General features: G+C 38.3%; 1 protein-coding gene across 5 annotated transcripts in view; it reads right to left on the bottom strand.

The window, feature by feature from the left end:
- Positions 1 to 1,675: 1,675 nt before the first annotated feature.
- The window catches only part of epha3 (eph receptor A3), a 112,845-nt gene continuing 98,107 nt past the window's right edge, over positions 1,676 to 16,413 (bottom strand). For 2 of the 5 annotated variants that reach the window (XM_079254031.1, XM_079254032.1), the window contains exons 15-18: positions 16,004 to 16,197; positions 9,158 to 9,313; positions 5,643 to 5,758; positions 4,292 to 4,408 (exon numbers count right to left, since the gene is read on the bottom strand). In XM_079254031.1, coding sequence (XP_079110157.1) covers positions 5,680 to 5,758; positions 9,158 to 9,313; positions 16,004 to 16,197 — 429 coding nt within the window. In that variant the 3' untranslated portion in view covers positions 4,292 to 4,408; positions 5,643 to 5,679. Of the gene's footprint in view, positions 4,409 to 5,642; positions 5,762 to 9,157; positions 9,314 to 16,003; positions 16,198 to 16,413 lie in introns of all 5 variants that reach the window. The other 3 variants (XM_079254028.1, XM_079254029.1, XM_079254030.1) reach the window with 2 other exon arrangements.

Here is a 16,413-nt window from a genome sequence, read left to right as displayed (position 1 = left end):
TTCTCATTATCATTACTCTCCAAGTGGAACCTTTTTCTCTGTATCTGGAGCAGGGAAGTACATTTCTACAGTGTGCTGTGAAGCAGGATGATAAATGTTGCTGGCTCATCTTCAGCTGCGTTATTGAATGATAGCACCATCATTCAAAAAGTTCTAATCTGCTTAGAAAGCTTGAACGGCAACTAGCATCACACCTTCAGCACAGGCTTCATATGCCTCATGATGCTTCCGTTTTTACTTTCTCTTCATCTGTCGCTTCCGCTTCCTCTTCATCACCATGGTGAACGCCATAAAATGGAGTTTTTAATGATAAATAAAGGTCAAACTGTTGGTATTTTCGTACATGTTTATTTTTTCTGTCAGTGAACACAGAGGACAATGTTCAGTTTTTGTTTTTATTTTTTTTAACTCTGTGAACATCTTCCTGGGAACATCTGGATGGTGTCAACTCTTCGACTTTGAGCAAAGCAATCATCACTCTTTCCCCTTGCTGACACATCTCATCTCCTCCAAGACAGAAAGAAAGAGAAAAAACACACATCTTGTACTTTAGAGTCATACAACAAATCAATTTAAACCATGGATGAATGGAAACAAAGTGCTTTATTAGATTCGGCTGAGGAAACAAGGCGCGCAAGGGGTGGGAGGGATTAGAAACAGAGGGTTAAGATAAAACAGATGGTGGTGGTTTGCAGATGCAGGTAGATGCATCTAGTATAGAGTTAGCCTTGTAAGCAGAGCGTGTGTCTTCTCACAACTCTTGCCATTTCTTTGGCCATTTTTGGATCAAAAGATTTAAAAATTAAATCAGATTTACAGAAAACTTCACAAACTGTTTGAAACATGATCAAATGCCTGGACTTAAAATTATAAATAAACAGCTTAGATACAATTTATCCAGATGTCCTCAGACTTATGGTTACAGTTCAGATTTAAAGCTATTACTAAAATATTTGCTAGTTCTATGTTTAAAATTGCATTTAGTTGTGAATGGCTGCAGCTGAGTATTATTATTTAGGCGAAATAATAATGATAATAATAATAATAATAATAACAATAATAATAATAATAATAATAATAATAATAATAATAATAATAATAATAATAATAATAATAATAATAATAATAAAGTAATAATACATAATAATACATAATGCCCTGGGATGGACTCCCTCTAAGTCCCTTTCCTCCACTTGCCCCACAAATGTTTTCTGGCACTCACCTGCCCAGCATTGTAAATGGGACTTTTTTTTTTTTTTAGTGTTTTTCTTATTGAAATGTTTTCTGATTAAATTTAATGAAATCAGTCAAAACTTTCATTTGAAATTATGGTAATTTATGATGTCCAAATAGCTGCAATGCACCAATTTAACTCTATTTAAATGTTATTAACTTAAAGTTACTGTATACTGTAAACATGAATTTCTTCATTTTCATTAACTGAAGTTTTCTTCTTTTTTTTTTTTTTTAATTGACATTTTTAGCAATAAATTAAAAAAAAAAACTATTATATTGTATTTGATTTAAAAAACTGGATGTGACATAAGTTACTTGGAGATTATTACTCACAATAAAAATAATACGTAACATTTACTCAAAATTGTATTCACCGTTTCCTCCATATCTGTTTGCATTGATAGTGAAGACTAAATTATAGATTACACATAATGGCATTTAGTAGAACCTAAAAGAAGATATCCTGATTTGGCCTCAGCCTCGGAACAATGTGTTGTAAAAATGAAACACAGGAGCAGATCTATCATCATCCATTTTTTGGAAAATATTTTGCGAATATTTATTATAAAAATATAAATGTTTCCACTACAAACCATTTTACATTAGTAGACAAGGCCATCTACATTTGCACACATGAACTCTCACACAGACACATGGATCAGTCTTGACTTGAGACATAAAATTAGGGATCTGAATAGGGTTCATAACAGTATTGCTCTCTCAGATGTCTCAGGTTTATAAAGTATGTTAAAAATAAAAACATAGACAGCACTGACACATAATTTACCTTATGCTCAAAAAAAGTGAAACGAATTCAATAATGCACCGTAAAATGTTAACAAATAAATAATGTAGTCATAATTGCATTTTAATTGTAGAAAAAAAAAGCTGACAAATAACATTCAAAACAAGATCAAATATAATACAGATGATTTTTGTCTCTTTTTTTTTAATTAAAAATGTTGCACAAATTTTATTCAGTCATTTATACATACAAACATTTGTACAAAAAGGGATGGCCATGTACATATACTGGGGTCTGTAGTGCTAGTTGCTTTCATTATGATGGTTTACATTATGTACATGCTAATTAGAACACATAGCAGCAACAGCAGCATCCACAGGTAAACCAAGTAACAGGAAACAGAACTGACAGACTGAACAGAGCTGGGTTTCCCAAAAGCACCAACATCACTCCTGCACATTATTCAAGCTTAGTCTACAGCCAAGGCAATAACATTTCCATTGAAAGTGCTCCAATACTGTGTACTAAGTGCTTAAAGAGGCATGAAGACAGCATCCTCGGACTCATCCAATAGCACAAAGTACCAAAGTGCCAGATCAAGAATACTGGGGAAGAGTTGCACTCAGGGATCGGCTGGGTGTCGTCAAAGCAGGAGACTCGCATCTGTAAATATGTTTGTCTTGTACAAAAATCTTTTAAGGTGCCTTTAGGAAATCCCAAGCTGGACACGTATGCTAGGTTATAATTTTGGAGAGCAATCCATTATTAGAACACTGGCATCTCCTTTAGGGCATGTTTTATACCTTGCTAGTTTGGGACAATTGCTGATTTGTCCTATACCCTGAAGAGATCACATGATGTAAGGCCGACTTTCTGTCATTCGAACTGAAATGAAAAAAATTTTGCTTGGTGATCCCACCGTGATGCAGCCCAACTATTGGAGGCACTCTACTTTTTGCATTGAATACACCAGAATTTTTGGGTTAGAAGATATATTACATCAAAACAAACTATTCTTTGAAAAAAAAAAAAAAAAAAAAAAAGAAATTTCCAATCAATGAGGAAAATGAATGATCTCGCATGGCTTCTGTTAATAAGTTATGGATTCAAACCTAAGCAAAACATCTCAGATCAATTAACCTACTGAAACAATCTTACACAGGAAACAAAAGAACACTTGCATTGCAGAGGGGCTGAGGGTGCAAACCTGTTTTTCCTTCTGAAGAAACTCAAACACAAAGTGATAAAAACAAAAACAAAACTCTTCTTCAACACAAACACGTCTGAAACAGATGATTCACGCTGCTTCGTCTGAAGTTCTCTTTGCCGTCAGTGTGCTCCTACATTTTCTGCGTTTCCTTCATCTACTTTTTATTCTTTAAAGACAGCGCCAGACTTGCTGTCTTCTCTATTCCTTTCCTCTCGTTGGAGAAAACAGTGTGCACATCCTGAGATTTCACAGAAATGGTGATGGTAGGGAACAGTTCTTTACAAAATCTGTTGATTAGCACATAGAATAAAGAAGTCACTGTAAATAAAATTCTGTGTGAAGGGTGTTATGGCCCCTGTACCTTAAAAGCACAGCATTCAATACAGTACACAGGTGACTGACCCGTGGCTTCCATACAATGAATCTATTTGATGGATTATATCATTATTGCTTTTATGTGGAGTTTCTACTGAACGCAAATGCTGTGGGTTAGAGCTACAGAGTAAAATGGCTCGGTTAGCGTCTAGGTGTGTCCAAACCATATAGCTCTCTCTCATAGGCAGAGACAGGAAACCGATGTAGCTGCAACTTTAATCTTCAGCCTCAGTTTTCATCAATCTGGGAAGGTTCCACATCTGGGTCAGCTGCTGAAGTCTGCCATCTTCTACACAAGGCATCTCAGCTGTCTCAGATTCTCATTCCAAAGTCTGCAGGTCCGGTATTCTGTGGCCACGCCACAATCATGGAGAGCTTCAGCTTTGCGTCAGTCCTTGCCCAGTATCCCAGTCCGAGTTTGAATAACCGATCACATCTCTTATCTCCTTGTCTTTACTCTGCTCTCACCCCCTATTAGTCTGTAAGGCATCTCAGCTTGGGCATGGAGGGAGAGGGTTGAGTCAGACCGTTAACTGACTTGGCAGATCTGCGCTGAACTCTTTCCCATTTCTCTGTCATTCTTCTGTCTCTCATCGTCACAATGAAAGACACCATATAAATTGTACCGTATTGTTCCTCCCTTTCCAGTTTAGATATACAGCCACTGTGTTAGAGTGAGTCAACACTGACCAACAGGAAAGTCTCTGATGGTTTTCACTTGTTGGGTTCGTTTTTGTTAAACAGGTACCGGGCCATTCTTGGTGTGGGAATCTAGGGCTTTCAGGCTGCTCACTATCTTCTTCTGCGGTCCTACAACAGTCACGCCAACCTTTTTCAGATCCCTGGTTTGTGAAGAAGCATGAGAGACGAGAGGTAGGAGGGGAGGGGAGGGGGGAAAGAGAGTGACAAAAATGAGATACAATCAGAGGGAAAGATGGGAGTAACAAAAATGCAAAGTATGTGTTAGTGATGGTGAATGTGACACCCATGTGACATTTAATGGCATGCTCCCAGTGCTGCTCTCTTCACTGTCCTGTGAAGCTGTCATTCACAAAATACTGCAGTTCCCAGAAGGCTACCCAGACAGTTGGGATTATGACCCTGTCAGTGACGGAAACAATGGTATGCGAGGGGCACAGTACAGATAATACCTTGTTTCCTGAACTGCACTGAACTGGATTTCCTCTGAAAGATTGAATGCATGTAAATGGAGAGGAGCAGCACCGGAGCATGGATAAGGCACAACACTGAACCAGAAGTAGCTTGTTAATATCGCCACAAGCTCTAAAAAAATCTGTTACTGTACATGCGAGGAAAACTAGCACGTGTTTAGAGGTGTTTTATGCTGTATAACTCTGAAAGACACAAAGTCGTTAGTTAGCTCAAACTATTGAGTCCCTTCTGCAGCACACTAGAAAACAGTTTTAAAGTTCAACATACATAGAGAACAATATAAAATAAACACTGAAATACAAGTAAAGTTGTTGCATAAGACTCATTGGTTTTTCTCCAGCAGAATATTTTGGATTAGTAGAAGCAGTGGAGTGCAGGCAGAATCTCTGCAATAATACAATAAAGTATTTAAAACATCAACAGATTTCTAATTGTAACATATTGCCAGAGTAACATTGTTATGGTTTAGATGCAAGCAAGGTGCGGTTGCCAAAGCAGACATTAGGAAAGAATCTAACAATATAGAAACTTTAAGTCAGCTTCACTCAATATAAAGGGATAGTAGACTTCCCTGGGACAAATATGAACTCCAACATTTGTTTTCCAATGTGAAAGATTAAGCAAATACATGCTTTTTTGCCACCCTCTCTCTTTTGCTTTCTCTCTGTATATATCATCATCATTTCAGTAACATATGATGTTAATTGCGATAGCAGGAAAACTCAACATACATGTTGGATTCTTATTTGTGGTGACGATCGGTTGCTTAAGGGAAATGGAAATATAGACACAGAGATGTCACGGTATGGAAATGAACTATCCCTTCAAATGAAAGAGCTGAGTATTAGTTCTGGAGGTAGGCTTTAGGCCTCAGGCAGGACCCAGGCCTGGTCCTCCACCCACCATCCAGAGCCTGAGTGGGGTGGAGAGATGCTTGGCATTAGAGGGTGGTGATTCCCATGGATGGCTCCCATTCTGGGCATGTGGCTGGTGTGATGTGGACCTCCGTCAGAACCACTCTACTGAGACACAGCCAGGCCCGGCACCGTTAACATAAGATCCAATAAGCGTTACATCTTAAATAGCATTTCACTCATGTTTATTGGAATACTTCAGAGAGGGAGATACTCAGAATACAAAGTGTGCTTTTCTTTAATAAAATTCTAATTTGTGGTGAACCGATTCCCTGTCACCGTGGCTATTCTGAAATAACATTTCATACCTTTTTATTCTTTTCGTTTAACAGTATTACCTGATTTACTCATGTATAATTTATATAAATTATATTAAATATGTGTTGAACTTTCAATTTAGTTCTCACCCCAGCCCTGCTAAAGGTTATTATAGATGTTGCTGCATTTACCTGTAGTTTACACTAACTCAGACTTTATAATGCACACATACACAACTTAACGTTTATCTTGTGTTTAGACTTCGTTGGAGTCCTGAAAGAAACCTTAAGGGATAAAGGGTTTCTTGTTTCCTAAACAGGACAATTTGAAACAAGTTGAAACAATTTGAAACATTTGCAGAAAGCTGTAAAGCCTGTTTGCAGGTTCTGCTGTTTATTGTTTTGCTTTGCTGTTTAAGGAACTCATATTATTTCAATTTGTCAAACAGTAAGGGTCAAGTTCATCACTTCCTTAATCGAATGCCTGAAATGAACTTTGCATTCACTCAGTACAGAATACAGAATGTAGTCAAAGGATGCATTTTTTTCCCAGCCAGTCCGTCTTATCCTCGAAAAAGGATTAATCAATTGCTCCATAAGATGAGTCAGCACGTTGCAGTCAAGTCAAGTATGATAACTGTTCCTATGAGGTCAGAGCATTGCCAAGCCTTGTGCTGAATATCAAGGACTAGATTAAGACTGAACAAATCAATAGAGCAATCTATACTGAGCAGAACATACTCTGAGCCAAGGCTGTTAGCCTTGTAGCTGAGCTTGGGTGTCTTAGAAGGAGCGTTCAGTGGATTAATACTGGGCTGATCCAATTTAGCATCTACCCACAGAAAAGGCACTGTAGACTGATGTAATTTTTCAAATGCGAGGTTATTCGGCTGCAGTTTGTCTGTAATGCATTTCGTCAATACCCAACGTGGATTTCACAAAAGACCTAGCAGTGTAAACCTTTATGTTTTGTAAATTGTTTACTAAAAAGAACTCATGACTGATTAAATGACTGCAATGATTAAATGGGAAGACAAATAACATAGTAATGAATAAATAGTTTGACCAGCACCTATAAGACAATATACTGAAAAAAAAGAGTGTAAACAAAGCATGGGGAAGAATGGCTGAAATGCATCAGTCACATGTCACTGCAATCTGGTGCAGCCTAAGTGGGGTGTTTCTTTCAGCGAATAACTGCTCTCCGTTGTAGCACTGCTGGCCAACTGCAGATATAAACTCCACAATGCAACTCTATTTAAATGCTTGTGCTTAACAAAGTGCTTCTTTAAAACAAATTAAGCCCAACTCTGTTCATGGCTGCGTGTTTAGTGAAGCTATTGAATTTCAGCTGCTTGTAGCTCTGACCACCACTCCCCAATTGCCCCCATCACTGCCATCACCACAGTGAATGGCTGCTTTGATCACAGTGATTAGAAATGTCCAATTATTTACTCTGTCACATTCCACATCAATTAAAGCAGCAACAGGCCAACAGAGCGAGTAAAAAGGGGGGCGGGGGGGTGATATGGAGAAAAGTTTGGTGAAAAAGGGTGGGGGAATGGGGGATTGGATGAAGAAAAAAAAAAAGAATAAAAACACAGAACACTGGTGAAATGGATGGTCCAAGTAGTTGAGCTGAAGCACAAAGAGGTTTTGTTCATCTTTGGCACCTTCAGGTCTGGTACCACTGTGCTTGGAATTGCTAATTCCTCTAAAACTTCCAGTTCAATCCAGAAAGTTTGGTCACGTTTAGGAACTGATCTTCTATCTGGCCTTTTATGGCCATGCAGTATTGTCTGAAATATTGGTTTTAAGATTCAAGATATCTTTTTTATTTTTCTCGCTTGAAATTTTGCTTGGTTTAAAAGGCACAAGAGAAACAATTAAATCGGTACATCAGTAAACATCAGTAAACTATAGGGCATCTAAAACAAGAACCAACAACAACCAAGACCTAAAAGGAAAGGAATTAAAACAAATAAGAAAATGTGTGAACAAAAAAACATTAAAACTTAAAAAAGACAAAGCAAATTTGGCCACATTTTATTACTAACATTAACATCTTTGCCCACTGATAAGCTTTAAGGACAGGGAAACAGAACGTTTATACCTGTTGTCTTTGCACAAGGAGACCTTGTACCTCCTCCCTGATTTGAACACTGTGTATTTCTGTAAAACATGGGAGCTGTCTGCCTGGTCGAAAAGCTCCTGGAAGTTTTAGTAAGCCCATCTGATTGTATTAAACTGTGAATCTGAAACTTTGGTTTGATTGTTAAATTTTCAGATCAACCAGTGATACCAGTAAGATGGATTCTATTGTAGCACTGTAAAAAAAATGTTTCAGAAACACCAATAAAGAGATAAGTAAGAAAAAGTAAAGTAAGCTGCTGGTGGGTTCTGGTTTTCACTTTGAGCATCTGCCAGCTCAGATCACTGTTAATGTGAACAGCAAGATATTTGTTTGAAGTCAACTGTTTAATGGTATTATTATATATGGTAACAAAGTTCCAGTCACCAGCTGATCTGAGATCTCAACAGTTTTGCTAGTGTTGATGTGAAGTTAATGGCTGTTACACCAACCCACTAAACCCTCTGCAGCAGCTTTGTGGAGTGCCTGGTGAGACAACTTCATCAGAAAACTTCATAATTTACTCATATGGCTCAAGGCTAACTTAGTCATTTTGTATGCAGGGCAGAAAAAAACGAATTGACATACCCCTGGGTTCATCACAAACGGTTTCTCTTCATTAAGCTTCAGAAGCTCCTAGCAATATATCCTGGGTGGTTGTTTTGTGTTTCAATGTTTCACAGCATAAAAAGTGCAACTCCTTGGCACACGGCCTTGATGTCACTACTTTTCCTCTTTCCAATCATCTGTCTTTTCTCTTTTGTCACATTTCAACTTTAACTTGAATAGGTTCTAACTTGGTACGTAGAAAGAACTCTTACACCTGACTATTATACTCTCCTTTTCATGTGCCTTGTTTTTCATATTGCTTTATTTTCCCTCATTCTTTTAATGCTCTAATTTTGTCCTCTGGTGCAACACTGTAAAGACAGCTGTCAATATGAGATGCTGTGAGTCAAGTGGGGCTTTCAAGAGATGTGTCTATAGCTTTCTTTTCTTACTGAAAACAACAGTGTGTGAACTCCTGTTTCTTACTTCCTGTATTCGGGCCATATAAACACTGCTGGCTTGAATAGGCAGAGAGGCCTAATATCTGTCATTGTGCTGCTTTCTTACTCTGTGGAGGTCTTGGCCAGGGTGTCACAGGAGCTGTAGCTGACCCCAGAGAAGGCCTCCTTGCAAGGCAAGGTCCTCATTGCATCCATCCAGTCACCCATGTTCCCCATGGAGGGAACCTCTGCACTGCTCCTGTCCAACAATAAGTTGGCTGGCCTGAGAGAGAGAAAAAAAAAAGAAAAGAGTAACATAAACAACCGGTCAAAAGGGAAATAAATGTAGAAGAAAGGATGAATGACCTGTAACATTTACCTATATTAGATAACATGGACATTCATATCATAGTTTCTGGAAAACAGGTGTGTAAGCATCACCGCAATCATCAGCTGACAATTTAATATACTGTCTGACAGGTGCTGTCTGGCCAGCAGTCAGCCACCACCTGTGGAAGGGAGTTATTTCTACAAGTATGCGAATATTGAGTGCGGACAGTTTATAATGGTGTCTAGGCTCCAGGCGTGTCTCCTGAAGCACACACCATGTAAGCACACATGAGCAGAGGGAGTGATTAAAATACAACTCCATGAAGGAGGGTCAAAGCCTGGAGATGGACAGTATGGAAGAAGGGCTTATAACATGCTGCTATGTGAGATGACGCGTGAACCAAGCACTGTTAGGAGATGTTTACTTTCAGGTCTTTCTGCCAAAACCTTTCTGACAGTTTCATGCACAATATGTCCTTAGATGTCACATACAAAGCTTACCGCTTTAGAAACACTTAATTTGTTACACATATTTTTAACTTTTCATGTGTCACTTTATGCCAGTAATGACATGCTAAGTGGGTAGCGTTAAGTATCGTCATGCTACCGACCAGTACACAGAATAAAATAACACAGAAAGCAAAAGAAAGTTTGCAAATTATTAATGTACAACAAAAACTGACATATTCATACTATGGTATTTGTACTGCCAGACTGCAGAGCATCATCCCTCCAAAGCACCTCGTATTTAATTATGTAAAAAAAAAAGAAAAAAAAAAAAAGAATGCATTGTAAGATGTGATTATGATACATCACTTATGTTCTACTTTTTCAGGCTAGGCTGACCACTGGTTCAGGTAGTATATGATGCAACAAAGTCCTTGAGCTGACAATTTGAGGGTTAATAGATATTTCAGTTGGCCAGCAGTAGTCGTGCTTTAACATGTTTATAAAAGAAAAAAAAGAAGAAAAGAAAGACCTTTCAAACTTGTTGAATTTTTGTTTTGTGGTTACAAGATAGCAAAATAATAATAATAAAACATCTTTAAGATAGGTTGGAGCAAGAAAAATAGCTTGATTAGATTTAGGGAATATCCCGTTTGGGTCAAATAGACACTGGCATAATGTTACTGACATAGTAAACAGCCAAGGCTTTCTGCCAAAAAAAGGTTTTCTGGCAGAAAGCCATGGCTGCAAAGAGCTGCCATGTGCTCATATGTATGTTGCTGAGTCAAGAGCATGTCATGTGTCAGTGCATTCAAGCAAAATGGTTAGCAGGCTTTGCATTTTCCCAGACAGATGGACGGCCACACCAGCCATCCTTCAGTATTTAAGCAACTAGTATTTAATTTTAAAATCCACGATGGAGTTTTAATCTTCTGGTGCACTGATAATAATAATAATACCATATGTTAATGTAAAGTGAGCAAAGCTTTCTTTCACTGCTCATGGCACTAAAATACAACCCTAATGTTTTATGTTCTGACCTATTTAATTTACTTTCCAGAAAACTTTATTACTTATTTTTTGCTTCATTCCATTCTATATATCAAGGAACAATATTCCTAACAAAAGCAGAACCAGTTTCTGTCTAACCTCATTATCTCTTGCTGCATTACATGTGCCATTTTGGAAGAACATAACATTAGATTTTATTACACTGGATGGTTTGGATTGGATCAAATCAAATTAAATGCACCGTGTTGGGCTTTCGATTGCTCAGTCAACAGCAGAGAGCAGAGGAAACGCTGCAGGCGCTACCTCTGATTGATGTTTGCCAAGGGGGAAAGAAGAAGGACGAAGGGAACACTGAGCAGACAGCAAGAGAGGAATATTAAAGCTGAAAAGGAAACTAACGATGTCAGGAATGAACCTATAGTTACTAAATATGTCAAATTTTTAATATTGCTACAGATGTTAGTTTATTTAAAGGTGCTTCCCTCCAATGCTGTACAGATCACATCAATGCAGCGATTTGGGAATGAGGACAAACCAAGTTAGGTCAAACTAGGGCTGTTGACAAAAATGATTACTCTAACAGTTATAAAACATATGAGTGTTTCCCACTAAATTTCAAAGTGGCATTTAAAATTAAGTTTCAAGAGTCCAATCCTCCTTCATCTTTTTGTTTTCTTTCGAATAAAGACATGTTGCATCTGTCTTGCACACCAGGAAAAGGCACCTGTGCCAAGACAAACTCACAAGGGATTAAAATGAGGCAGGAAAGGACAGAACAGAAAGAAAAGCCAGCTCTCCCTAAGGATTGCTATTCATGGCAAAGTAAACAAACTCATTAGAATACCAGGAAGTCCACCTCTCCTCGGCCGACTTGCATCCGTAGGGAGGTTTGAAGCTGCCATGCGTGTTTGTGTGTGTGTGCATAGAGACATGTTACTCAGGGACAGAGTAACTCCTAACAAAGAAGGTAAAATCAGGCAGGTGAAAAATGTTTTAATTGAATTGATGTAAGGAGTGCTTAGCAGCGGCACTGTATTTTATACATACATAGTGTACGTAAAACATAACTACATTTAGATTAATCACATTCTTTCCCCCTGTAAGGATACTGAGGTCATTTACTGGTCATCTCCTTTCCTCAAATATACTTTAAAATGTTTCTGTTTCTAAAATGGCATCATGATGAATGTCAAACTAAGTCTCATCCTGCTGTTTAATTTTATGTATTTCTTTTTACTAAAAATGTTTCCTGCAAAATTAAAAAATGATGCAATAACTGATTTCGAAAAAGAAAATATCCATTTAAAAAAAAAAATGTTACAATAGAAACTCATCTTGCTGCTGTTATGCTACACTGTCGACAGTAGCACACTGAGAAAAGACGGAAAAATAAGAGAAGAAAAGAGACGTGGGATCTCAAACAGACGGGAGAGAAAAGTAAGAGGAGAAGAGGGAAAAAAAAAAGATGCACTTGAGGTGGTGGAGTGGGTGTTGTTACAATGATTGAGTCTTTTCCTGCCAGATCAGAGGCCTGTCAAAATGCTGAGCGCCCCCAAGGACCCCCTGGAAAGACTGGTTTGTCTGAGAGGGAGGGAATTTGGGGCTAGATGGAGGGGGTGGTTTGCATGAGAAGAGAAAAAGGAAAAATATGAGTCTTCCTGAAGTATCTACTGACTTTTGCTGATATTAATACTGAAAGCAAAAAAAAAAACAAAACAAAAAAAACAAAAAAAAAACAAGCACTGAATATTAAATAAAGTTCTGGGCTCTCAAGGTTACCATTTACAGCATTTTTCAGGATTTTTTTTTTTTTTCTTGTTGCCTCATCTGTAGAATTCAACTACTTCTACTGATTTTCCCTCTGCTGCCTCCGCTGAGATGTAAACTGCCAATGACCTTGTTTCGCCTCCCTTATCATCTTCTTTGTTTCTTTTGTAGTTACACTTTGAGCAACATCTCAGGGCAACTCAAGAGACAGGAAACAGTGATGCGATGAAGGGAAAAATAAAGAAAGGAAGAAAACATCTGTCTGATGCCAGAGGATAGTTATAAAACCTCCTGTGGATTCAACAGCATATAGAGATTCAGAAAATGCCCTTCTTGAACAGAAAGAAGAATAAATACACTACAGAGTATAAAATCTACCCCATTTCCCAGTGACATTTCTTCTTCTCTCTTATGCTCTATGTTTGACCTCCAAATAACCAGTGCTGTGTAGTCTCTTGTTTATAGAGCTCACTGGGGAAGAAAGAAGGTGAGGATGAGGGGGGGGGGGGGAGACGGGACTGGAACAGATTAGGCGTATGTGGGCAGGACAGTAGGGGAAGAAATGGGCTCTGTGTTACTGGGACAGTTGCCAAGGTGCATCTAATGGATGTCAGACAGGTATATAGAAGCAATATTGGTCCTTTCACTTTCAACACGTGGCTATTTGCAATCTGCTGCTTATACTGGGGGAGAAGGATTTGATGTGCTGTTGGTCATTGTGCAGGAGGAGTACCAGAGGCTAATCTGACTATTATTATGAATCCAGTCAGCATGCATAACATGATTCTTCCAGTGAATTGTTTATTTTGCTTTGAACTTTTGGAATTTTTTAAAAATTCTATTTAAAAGATAACATTCAAGTAAAAAAAGGTAAAGCATTTTCATAATCAGCATGGACAATAATCATAGAACTTTAATTTTCATACCAGCAAGTATTTACACGTTTCAGTAATCACGGATATTTTTATAGTAAAAGTGTTTAATTTTTACGACCAATTTTTATGACCTGTGTCTGATTAACTTTTAATGGGGATATTGCATGCAAAAATCCCTTTTCTATGTGTCTAAAATTGTCTCAACTGGTGTTTTAAGTCGCAGAAAGACAATAAACTTCTATAAAAAAAAACAAAACAGGACTAATCAGCGTTTAGCAGACTTTGAAATTAAGTGTCTAAAAAGCTTGTTTTAAAATCTTCATTTTTATGAACACCACCCATGTCTGTTTAGGGTTTGCTCGCATCGCCTGTCTTCAGCTTGTCTTTTGCACAACAGGAAGCAGTAGGAGCTGTGGTCAGCCGTACTGAAGAGGCTTTTCTACATAAACTCCCAGAATCAAAGGAAAAAGGAGCTGCCTGGAATGAAGCATCACCTGAGCAGTGCTATCAGGGGGGTGAGAGAGAAGCAGCTAAACTCAAACTATGGATCAGCTGGACCACGTTTACCAAAGCGGGGCTCCAAAGTTTAATTGATATATCAGAGAATTGTTTTAGAATGGGTATAAAGTGCGTTCAGTTTCCTCTTTAACTATTCCATTCATTTCCATGTTCCCAGCATAAAATTTTTAGTCTGTTTATTTCTCATTCCTACTTATCTCTCAGAATTTATATCTTTATATATTAGCTTAAATATGTGCTTTTAACTTTATTTCAGCCTCACAAGTCTTACTTCAGGCCATGTCAGTTTCATTTATGCAAAAACATCTTCGATCACAACTAAACTTTGCCAGATTTTTAAAAAAACAAAGGCTGATCTGGCAACTTTCTTTCATTCACCCACAACTCTGAACTCTCTCCATCTGGTAAAAGTCAGTCCCATGTTGAATCTCTTAGCCTCAAACTTTATCTCTTTTTTTCTGGCTTTATCTAAAACGGCCCTTTAGGGTTTTGGATCTCAATGAGCCAGTATGAGAGTCCACAACGGTTAGCATGTTTATATCTAGTTGCTGTACTACAAAGTGCCATAAAACAAATGTTTTATGTGATGCTCCAGACCAGAAAAACACAAAGTTGTATGATATATATATTTTTTTTATTTTTAATCCTGTGATGCTGCAAGGTAATAATGACTCTGACAATGTAAAGAATATCCGTGTGCCATTAAAAGGAGTTGGTAACACAGTATTTTAAAGTTGGAAATTAAACTATATACTTTAAAATATAACAAAAAAATGTTACCGCCTTGTTAAAGATTGTGAAAAGTTTGTGAAATCCATATCCATATTTACTTATTTTTGCTTTATAAGTCTTAGGTAAGCACACTAAAATGTACAATGCTAACTGTTAACTGATCGGCTTGTATTTAGGATCACTTATTGTCTTCCTACACTTGTGGCCATGGCCACAGTCTGCAGTTTCATGTTTTAGACACCTTGAAAACCAATTCAGACAGTGACCCTCAACCCTGATTGGACTCCTGTTGGCCCATAATTAGTCTCTGACAGCCAACCTTGACCCACTGATCCCAGTCTCACTCTGTCCTCATGCAGGGACAGTAAACTCTGACCAGCTCCCACCTCTAAAGTCTCCAGATGCTCCGCTCTAGTCCCAAGCTTTGGTCTGGGCTCTATGAAAGAGGGGGGTAGTGCATTAGCCAGTCAGGATAGCCCTAAGACAAACGAGGTGTGTTGAGGCGAGCACAGCTGCTCCCGCTGTGCAACTGCCGCTGCCACTACACACTCACACACACACACACATCCCCACACAGAGTTCTAATAAATCACCACACAGGCCTCTGTCGGCCAGGCTGTGCTCACCCAGTGTTAAAAGCCAATCAAGAAAATTACATGCAAACTCCAAGGGACCTATTTTCACTTTCTTAAGAAATCATTAGTCAATGTTATGAGCTCTGACATCTCCATAATACCATTGCCGTCTGCTGCAGATTCAACGCCCGCTTCCCTCCCTACCCAGAACTGACAAGTGTACATGGACTGCCCTGCTTCCCCACAGCCCCCTGGGAGAATGGTGGTCACAACAAAGGAGACAAGCACAAGGGAAAGTAGAGGGAGAGAGACATGAGGATAAGGGACAAAAGATTGCAGTAGTTTGCTATTAAAATCTACCTTAATGGAAAACATGAGAAAAGGGAAAAGAAAATCTTAATTTACTCATTTTAAGTAAAAACTATAAATGCTATTTGGATTAGGAACAATTTCCTAAGTGGAGAAAGTGTTTCTGTTAAGTCCCTCCTTGTGAAGTCTCAAACTGAAATAGAGATACACCAATGGTGCAAGAAACATAACGCCAACCCTGCACCAACTGTATCAAATCACGTCTTCTCTGATCTTCATTCATAGAAGAGAAAATGACAACTGCTGTGCTGTGATCACAGAGTACAACTTACTATAACTTGGAATAATCCAAGCAGCTGCGCATCAAACCTCAAAAACAGTATTTATGAGTTTCTGTCATCTTGCTACCTGGACGTGGTGTTGGCTGTGATTTTGAGACTGCCGGGGTTGCGGATGAGTTTATCCAGGATGCTGACGATCTGTTCAAACTTAGGACGATTGTTCCGTTCTTTCTGCCAACAGTCCAACATCAGCTGGTAGAGAGTGGCAGGACAGTCCATTGGGGGAGGCAGACGGTAACCCTCATCTACAGCTTTTATTACCTTTGATGGAAAAACAGATAATAGAATTCATGAGAATTAACTAGCTTGTAGTAGTTGTCGTATAACATGCATTGGGATCTTTTTGGATGTACAATTCAATTCAATTCAATTCAACTTTATTTATATAGCATCAAATCACGGCAATGCCATTTCAATACGCTTTACAGATAGAAAAAAACATAATGAAAGCCAATTCATAATAGCCTATATAAGGAA

This window comes from Telmatherina bonti (genome assembly GCF_933228915.1).
Source record: "Telmatherina bonti genome assembly, chromosome: 15".
Lineage (NCBI taxonomy): Eukaryota > Metazoa > Chordata > Actinopteri > Atheriniformes > Telmatherinidae > Telmatherina > Telmatherina bonti.
This window is presented reverse-complemented; position numbering and strand designations above follow the sequence as displayed.